The following is a 9776-nucleotide window of genomic DNA, read 5'->3' as shown; positions in this document are numbered from 1 at the left end:
GCGTTTCAGGTGGCACCAGTTGTTGCACAAGTTGCATCTTACTGATGTGGTGTTTCGCCTTATCAGGTTCTGGCAGACGCTGCAGTACCATCTGCTTTGAGTGGATGTCCGGGGTTGTATGCTGGGAGTTGGTCCACTGGCTGTTGGTTGGGCGGGCGCTGTTTGTGTGGAATGCTGGGCTTGCTGTGGATTGTTGCAGCACGATGCAACAAAGTTAGCACTCCACTCCCTATGGTGCCGGAGGCCTGAGCATGCTTTCAGATGACACCAGTTATTGCAGCTGTTGCAACGGACTGAGGTGGATGAGTGGTGTAAATTTTGGTTGCAGACACTGCATGTCCATGGTCCGGGGTTGTGCTCTATGCCGAGCAGACTTGCTCCCGGTGCGAAAAAATGGGGGGGTTGCTGCTGGGGTAATGGTCCTTGGTCGGAGTGGGTGCTCCGAGTCAATCCGGTAACGTAGAACCGACCATCTTGGGATTGGCTGCACTACTGGTCGTGGTGGCTGCTGGTCGCTCTCTCTCAGCGTCAGTTGGGGCGATCGCGCCGCTGCATGCAAATCCGCTCTCTGATATTGAGCCCGCTGGAAACTGCAACCTCCCACGCTGGTAAGAATAAGTCCGCTCTCCTCTCCTTTCAGCTCCTTATTTTTTTGCGAGTGCATATATAATTACTTTTTGATTAGTACAGCGGGCGTTAACCTGCTCTCGGCTAGATTGGCTGATCTTAATATGCTGGTTGTTGTTGGGCCTGCACTTGTTGCTCGTAAATATGTATAAGTTCTGTCGTATTTACGTGCGAGTGTGTGTCAACGTTTCCTTTTCCGTGCTACTTCGCGTTCCGTGTTGCAAGTGCGCCCTTGAGTACGTCAGTTCGCACAACTTACATGCATCTTAAGGGTAGATGCTTAGGGGGTCATACGGCCCCTATATGGTTGTTGTATTTAGGTTAGGTTGAAGCGGCTGCCTTCATCGAACATAAGAGAGAGGCACACTTAGACCCAGTGGGTCCGCTGTGATACCAATTGAGAGCTCCAATTCGAACCCGTCCGTTCGCCTAGAAGTGGAACCAGTTGGTTAGGTTTAAAAAGCGCGGTGGTGGTGAAATGAGCGCCTTCTCGCCCACATGAGGGCGGGGCAATGACAGAGATAGTGTTCCACACTCTCGATTTCGTCCTCGTCGCGGCAACCACGGTAGAAATCATTAGCCGGCAAACCCATTCTGCTAGCATGCCTCCCCATTATGCAGTGGCCCGTAATTATACCGGTCACCAGCCTTAGTATAGGCCGTTCTAGGCGAATGAGTGCGTCGGATCTTTTCCTGTCGTAGTTGGGCCAGATTTGTCGAGTCGTCTCACATGTGGGTTCTTCCGACCATCTTTTGTTTGCCCTCTCCACGTAGTATGTCCAGAGCCGTGTCTTACAGGTAGATAGGGGTATGCCCGCTGCATGAGAGGAGTTGATGTCCGACAGGGTGCTTCCCTTCCGCGCAAGCTTGTCCGCCGCACAGTTACCCTGAAAGACCCTGTGTCCCGGCACCCACACGATGTGAGTAGTAATTTTGAAGCTAGATCGTTAACGAATTTCCTACATTCTAAAGCAGTTGTAGATGATGTCTTGCAGTATATGAGTATATGGTTACTGAAGGTAGATTAAGAGAACAATCGATGAGCCAGAGTGCAGCCTCCTTTATGGCCGCGAGTTCCGCTTGGAAGACACTGCAGTGATCTGGTAGCCTAAAGCAGAGATATAGTGAGAGGTTCTTTGAGTGTATCCCACTCCCTACTCTTAGATTTAGTTTAGAGCCATCCGTGTATATGGCTGTTGAGTTACTTTAGAGGCGCCAGACCGAGTCATCCTCCCAGTCCTTCCTCGAAGGGATACGTGTGGAGAACTTATTCTCGATGGTGTTTTATAATCTGAGGACCTGAATGTGTCGGGGTAGGTGGTCAGGATGTTGGTATGACCGAATCTAGTGTCTTTCCATTTTGACAGTGCATTTATTCTTACTGCATTGTAGCTCGCCTGTAGCTTCCCAAAAAGGTCTACGGGCAGAAAGTTTAGAAGTGTTTCCATAGCTTTGGTGGGTGTGGATGGCAGTGAACCTGTGATGAGCATGCATGCCGGCCTTTGAACCTTGGTAAGCTTAGAGCTTGTGAGCGATTTATCCAGTGATATCCACCAGACTGTGACGCCGTAGAATAATATAGGACGTACCACTACTGTGTAAATCCAGTGAACTATGTGTGGTTTGAGACCCCATTTCTTGCCCATAGCCGTTTTGCAGGAGTAGGGAGCGGTAATGGCCTTTTTGGCCCGCTCTTCTATGTTGCGTTGCCAGGTAAGTTTCCTGCCCAAGATGACGCCCAAGTATTTCACTTCATCAGTGAGCGACAGCTCTACGCCATTTAAGGTAGGAATTTGAAATGGGGGAATTTTTGTTTTCCGTGTGAAGAGAACCGTGACCGTTTTAGCCGGATTGGCGTCCAGTCCGCATTCTCTAGACCAGGTTTCCACGATACTCAAGGCGTTCTGCAACAGTTCTCCTAGGATTTGAGGGTGTTTACCTGTTGCAGTTAGGGCAAGATCATCGGCATACGCAATAGCGTTGCAGCCCGAGCCCTGTAAGCGCATTAGTAGGGTGTTTACCGTAAGATTCCAAAGGAGTGGTGAGAGTACTCCTCCTTGAGAAGTGCCCCTAGTCGTATATCTTGTGATGTGAGCTCCACCCATCTCCGAATAGATAGTTCTTCGATTAAGGAGAAGACTGACAAAGTCTACCAGTGATCGATCAAGTCCGATCTGGAGCATAGATGATATGATCACTTCTGGGAGCACATTATTAAAAGCCCCTTCTATGTCTAAAAAGATACCTAAAGTTAGTTCCTTGTATGCCAAGGATTTTTCAATATTGTAAACTGTTTTGTGGAGAGCGGTTTCGACAGATTTGCCTCTCGAGTTGGCGTGTTGGCAGTCAGATAGCTCCTTAGGATCCATCTTTTGCCGAATGAATGTGTCCTTTCCAGGATCTTTAGGAAGAAATAAGAAAGGCTGATTGGTCGAAAATCGTCGGGCTTCACATGAGAGGGTCTGCCTCCCTTCGGTATAAAGACGACCTTCGCCAATGTCCATGCTTTTGATATATATCCCAGGTTGAGACAAGCCCTATAGATTACCGTTAGGTTGGGGCATAATATGTCAGATGCTTCTTGCAGCTCCGCTGGGAAAATGCCATCCAGCCCAGGGGATTTGAAGGGTTTAAAAGATTTTATGGCCCTGTCCACATTTCTGTGGGTTATGATGGCTTCCCCCGCCGGGAATAGTCCTACCGTAGGGGCCGAGTTACTCTCCGCCGCGGAGCAGCCAGGAAAGTGTGTATCTACAAGAATCTCTAGCATATCATCCCGGGATGAACTCCGCTCGCCGTTTGGCCTTTGGATATAGCTGGGAGAAAAGCGGCTCTTTGATTGTACCTTCCGTAAACGGTTGGCTTCCAAATGTTCCTCTATGTTGTCACAGAAGTTCTTCCATGATGTCCTCTGAGCCCTTTTGATGGCTCGCTTGAAGTTTTTTAAGGCTTCCTTATAGGAATGCCACGATCCGGCTCTTTTCGCCTTATTAAAAAGCTTCCTGCTTTCCGTCCTCAGGGTGGCCATTTCTACGTTCCACCAGTGTGGCTTCCTTTTCCCCTTCGGAATTGTGATAGGGCAGGAGGCGAAAAAGCCGCGTTACAGGCTTTGGAAATTTGGTCCACTGCTTCCTCAATTTTTTCCGATGAATCTAGTCCACCGAGAGAAGCATGCTGGAAGTCTACAGATTCCGCTTCATCAGGTGTTATCGGTAAGCGAGACTTACCGTGAGAAGCGCTTCTAGAAAGGAGGTCCGAGAGTATATTCCTGAACTTGTTCCAGTCGGTTCGTCTCCTGTTTCTGTAAGCACCTGAAGATGATAGTTCGAAAGAGATCTTGAAATTTATGTATCTATGGTCGGAAAAGGAGTGGTCGTTTGAGACATGCCACTCACTGATATTTTCTAGAAAGCTATCCGACACAAGAGAGAGTGATAAGTTGGAAATGTAAAATCAACATTGTTATAATATAGAAAAAACAGTAAAAATGTAAACAAAACAATATTAAAAAAACGTAGTGACATTTTTTAATGTAATATTAACATGAAAAATAATGTTAATTTCACCTCTTTTGATGTTAATATGATATGATATTAATATAGAATTTAAAAATAAAAATTGTAAATAAAACACTGTGAGAAATTTAGTTTGAACTTATTATTTATTTATTATTATTTATATTTATGACAGAATTTGAATTTGAATGCATTATTTGAAACACAATTAGGGGATTCACAAGACGTGTTAAGCATCGAAAAATCTTAAGCTTAAATGATGTATGTAAAATAACGGTTAATATGGTTTTAGAGGGAGCTAATTATATATTTTATATAAGTTTAAAAACATTTCGGCGTAGTTAGAATCCTCTAAAACAATTTTAATCATTATTTTACATAAACAATTTTAAGCTTACGGTTTTACGATGCTTAACACGTCTTGTGAATCCCCTAATTATAAACTAATATACCTTATTTCTAATTACTGAAGTTCCATCAGGTAAAAAATATAAATGAACGGGTGGGCCTGTGAAAACTTCAATTTTAATTATTTCTAATAATTCACGCTTAGCACCCACAGCATAAGACTGATAGTGTTCAGAAAAATTAATTACGTTGTATTCATTAACAATAAAGTAAACATATGTACTTTGGCTTATTACTATATATCGTGAATTTCGTATACATTTATGAGCTTTCTATTTACTGTTTTAGTTACAACCCAGCAAAAAATGGGTAATCGCTTTTAGTGGTAACGTGTTCTAGAAGGCATAGCGTTATAATGCCTTCGAATTTTTTCGCTTCTTTTAGGCATTGCCAGTAATGCAAAGTAGAATGTCCTACAATATTTTATTTATCTCGCTTCTTCGTTTCATTTCGGGGAATGCAAAGTAGAATGTCCTATAATATTTATTTTTTAATTCGTTTCTTTGCTTAATTTCCGGGAATGCAAAGTAGAATGTCCTACAATATTTTATTTGTTTCGCTTCTTTGCTTCATTTCGGGGAATGCAAAGTAGAATGCTGCATCGTAGTCAGCTGAAAAATGGAATGAATATCCAAAAATTCTTTTTCTACCGTTACTTTCTGTGGAAATTTGTCTCGCATAAAAATCATGTTTTGCTTTGTTCAATTTGCAGCGAAGTTGAAGTCAGTCAATGAAGTGACGTACAAGAGTGAGGAAGTACAATTTTAAGCTTAATTAAATATGCATGTATGTACATACCGATTTTAAAGAAAATCTAAATACCTAAATACATACATATGTACGCTGATTTATAAAAATTTTAATTAATTTTAACCTTTTAAGACATTTTCTGATTTCAATTTAATATAAATAAGTATGTACTTATCTAGGCATTCTACATTAGTTTCTCTGTAAGGCATTCTTTGCTCGCTTCTCTGGATTCTGTTTATCCATGCGTTCTCCCTTCATTTGAAGGTAATGCTGCGGGTAAGGGCTTACCTCCAATGACATGCCCATGTTACAATAAGGCCTTCTTGAAGCGAAACGGTAAGCGATTCCCATCGCCTAGCTCGTTTCCACTTTCGTTTCTGTGGTAATAGTGTTTTTTGCTGGGAAAATAGCCCTTTTTGTAAATACTGCCTTTATAAGTTACACAGTTTATTATTGAACTATTAGTTAAATGAGATATAAATTCTTCGATATTTTTTAAAGATTTAAAGTAATCGGAACATTCAATATTAAATAAGTTAGTTTTTTCATATTCGATTAGTTTTGGCAGACCATCATGGTGTTGTTTAAGAAAAGCACAAAATTTTAATGAAGCTTTTATACTCAAAGTATATGATATATTTTTACGCGATGTTACATTTCTGGCATAAATTTTTGCTTCCCTATGCTTAGAGTCATATCTATAGCTCCATAAATACTTAAGAGGACCTGAGTTTTTAATTATGGGTCAAAAAGTGAAACTTTGGCTTAAGTAGTTTTATAAATAATTTCATATAATCTTCATTGTGCTCTTGAATCAAATATTTCAGTTCATGAAGTAATTTATCATCCAACGAAATGGCGACTATTTTTAAAAGCGTTATGAAGAAGAGCCAAACTTCGTTTTATCTCGGGACAAGGTCACCTATGATTAGAGAGAGAAAATGAATGAATGTCATCATTTCGCGAGCTGACATTTTTATTTTATTGTTTGTAATTTGGAGGAAGTCTAAAGGAGGAGATAAATAACCGATTTCGCTTTCTCCATAGTTAAACATTTGTTTTCGGTAATTGAAAGTTTCAATCGAAAAAAAATTTTTTTCGGAAATAAGGTATTTTAAGATTTCACATATATCATATCTGCAAACCCCCTCATACAAATCATGAACAATATCTGCAGATAAATTATTTGTTACATGAAACGTAGCTAATTCATTAAATAAGCAGTTTGCTTTTATCCCTGTGAACTTAACATCGTTTTTTATTAATGCAGCATTATAATTCTCTTCCGTTCTTATATTTTCCGGATATTCTACAAGGTCATGCATCATCTCGCCCCGACATCTATTACAGAAACGGAAATAATAATTTGAGGAAAAAGAAGTCGTAAAGCCGAGAATATCATTCAGACCCAAATTATCGCCTAGTACATTACACATTACGAAATGAATTTGGTTGAAACCAGATTCAGTTTTTATCAATATCCCGTTTTCCTCAATATCTTTAAACGCTTCAATCAACGGTTTAAGAAATGGATCATTGCCAAAAATCTTTTGGTCGCTGCTTTTAAAATAAGCAGCTACAAATATGTAGTTTAAGTTCGATAAGAGATGTTGTGGTAAAACAGGAAAAGAATAGTATACACCACATATTGAATCTACATTAGCATGGCTTCCTAGAGGGTTATTTATTTCAAAGCTATCCAAATAAATAAAAAACGGGACAATAATCTTACCAGAATAGAACTGAACTTCATTTTTAAAATTAGTGGAATTGATGAAATGAGTTATGCTGGAGTCCTTTGAGAGTCTTTCCATATTTTGCAATACGGTATCTAAAACAAAAGGAACCTCGAAGAATTTGCGAATCTGAAAATGTATCGGCATTATACAGCCTTGCACTTTGCTTTCATCTAATGTACATCTACCATTTACAATAACTTCCGATATTTCATTATTTATATTAAAAAACTGTGGTTTAGCAAAACCGTCCGATTCCATCATAGATTTAAACAGCTTATATTCTGTCAATGTTATTGTGGCTTATTAACATTTTTATTTTTAATATTTTTATTGAGCTTTGTACCACGATTGTTTGTTAGGAAAAATTGAAAAAGCAACAAAGTCTAAGCGGTAGAAGTTATAGCAGCTATTTCGGAGATCACCACATCTCTTCATCAGACATCTTTTTTTCTAGACTTCAGCAGGGATCGAACCTGCGAATTCGATGTTCTAAGTCAGAAGCGATAACCACTGAGCTATGTACATCCCGTAAACTCTTGTTGCTAATTCATTTTCCTTATTCAACCAACTACTATCAAGTGCAGCTGCACATCTACCGCTTAGAATACCGCTATAACTTCTACCGCTTAGACTTTGTTGCTTTTTCAATTTTTCCTAATAAACAATCGTGGTACAAAGCTCAATAAAAATACTAAAAATAGCTTATATTCTGATTTTATATCTTCAAAAGGATTTTCGCAAAAGTTAGTGAAGGCAAGAAATGCTTCCTCTTCCGATTCGGGCAGATATTTTAAAACCGTATTTTTAATTGGCTGTATTATACTTGAAGTTATAGCTGAAACTTCTAATTGTATCGATAAAATTTTGCATGTAAAGCAGTTGAAAATTCTTCACATTTTATTAAAATGTTAGTTTTGTTTACACAAAAGTCGTTACTCCGCTTACAAATTTGGAAATAATACTTATCAGCTGTTGTCGTACAATTATTCTAATTTTGAAGTGAACAACTTTTTACTTTTTTACATTCATTATTTTCCGTAGTACAGGATGTTCCAGAATTTTTGTTTGAATTATTACTATGTAAATGCTTTCGTATATGTTTTTGAAATGCTGATAAGTTTGAGAAAATTTGAGTACAAGTGCCATAGGAACACTGAAATTTATCGTTAAGGCCGAGTCCATGAATCAGTTTAAAATGACGAGTAAGAGCTGTAAGCTCGCCAAAATTAGCTTTGCATATGAAACAGTTAATTAAAAAACTCATATTTACTTATTTCACTCCTTAAAAAAATTTAAAAATTCAGTCAATGCAGAGCTCTTAATGTCATGTGGTGTCGAAATCTCATAAACGTATTTTTGTAAAAAATTCCATAATAAATGCGATTCGCTTGGGTAATTTTAATTAAATACGTGAAAATTTTTGAAGCACGCATCTAATGCAGTAATGAAAGAACTAAATTTTAGTAAATACTTATCGAAACTTGTATAAAACTCTTTTAAGGTTTTTATATCGGTGCCAATAACGATAAGATATGGTTGTTTTTCGCTCTAGTGAATTCTTCATGCGCTCTTCTTTTACTCGTTGCAAATCATTACCTGATTTTATGTGAACAATGCTGCTCAAAATCGCATCACCTATGGTTACTTTTTTAATAATAATTTTCCCATCAACTTTTGTAATATTTCGAGATGTCGGCTTTAATACAGTATTCAGCAGCATTATTAATATGCAATCACTTGAAGCTAAAAAGAAACAAAATAAGAATTTGCCATTTCTAATCACATATTTTACTACTTACTTTCATCCAAAGATGGGTCAAGTGATCGAAATAGTTCTCCATAGTACTTGTCTTTAATATTGTCTTTGTAAAGTTGAGTGAGTTTTTCTTTCAGTGAAGCCCATTTGTTCATCAAATTGTATTTTTTGGCTGGAAACATTTGGTCATAGTCGTATTCAATCTACATATACCGCATACAAAAGAAAAATTAAACATAGACATTTTAATGGAGTTTTGTGTAAAGCATACATATTTCATTCCGGAGGCTTGTTTGTAAAAGGGCCATCTGTCTAAAATAGCACTTAAACTGTTTGAAACTTGATTATCACTACGACGGTACTCGTAAGTCGATATCCACATATCCATTGAATCATTTTCATCGCCACTCATAAATCTCATTTTATTTTGTTTAGAAAGTATGTCTGGGATGCAAGTATCTGTGTGTTAAATCAACTTCTGGCATTGTCGTTACTAATTTATCTGTCTTTAATCTTTTACATTTAAGTTGTTGAATCTGTTATATAACATGCCACTTGGGTTTGGTTTACGTGCATCTTTTCTTGATACATAGTATATGTCTTTATTTTCCGTAGGAAAAATTTCTGTGATTTCTTGAGCTATTTGTTTCATTTCATGCGGCCGTGGTATATAATATTTGTTTTCTTTTGGAAGGTAAAAATATTCGGTAATTAAATTTAGCAACTTTTCCTATCTTCGTGGCAAAAAAAAATTTTTCTCGGAGTAGACGTCCAACAGGGAATTTCCGAAACTTGATATTTTAAGTATATCCATGACATTCTATAAAGCGACGTTTTATGCAAATAAAAAAATATGCATATGATTTTTTGTTTAAACGCATACCAGTACACTTGGTGATGACAGCGATGTAGATGCACTAGGGTTGAATTCCTGGGAATCGATCCAGCTCAGTGTGTTCGATTTGGCGGTAATCATAGTTT

The 9776-nt window shown here is 38.3% G+C and overlaps 1 protein-coding gene across 1 annotated transcript; it reads right to left on the bottom strand.

Moving 5' to 3' along the window:
- Positions 1 to 8362: 8362 nt before the first annotated feature.
- On the bottom strand, positions 8363 to 9465 carry LOC108372629 (uncharacterized). Its single transcript, XM_017628358.1, has 2 exons — positions 9067 to 9465; positions 8363 to 8998 (listed from the first exon to the last, which is right to left on the bottom strand). Exons 1-2 carry the CDS (start codon positions 9214 to 9216, stop codon positions 8831 to 8833), a joined length of 318 nt encoding a protein of 105 aa, XP_017483847.1. The 5' UTR covers positions 9217 to 9465; the 3' UTR covers positions 8363 to 8830.
- Between the last annotated feature and the right edge of the window lie 311 nt (positions 9466 to 9776).

The sequence above is a fragment of the Rhagoletis zephyria genome, unplaced genomic scaffold, assembly GCF_001687245.7.
Source record: "Rhagoletis zephyria isolate East Lansing unplaced genomic scaffold, Rhagoletis_zephyria_1.1 Rzeph_scaffold_05935, whole genome shotgun sequence".
Taxonomy (NCBI): domain Eukaryota; kingdom Metazoa; phylum Arthropoda; class Insecta; order Diptera; family Tephritidae; genus Rhagoletis; species Rhagoletis zephyria.
This window is presented reverse-complemented; position numbering and strand designations above follow the sequence as displayed.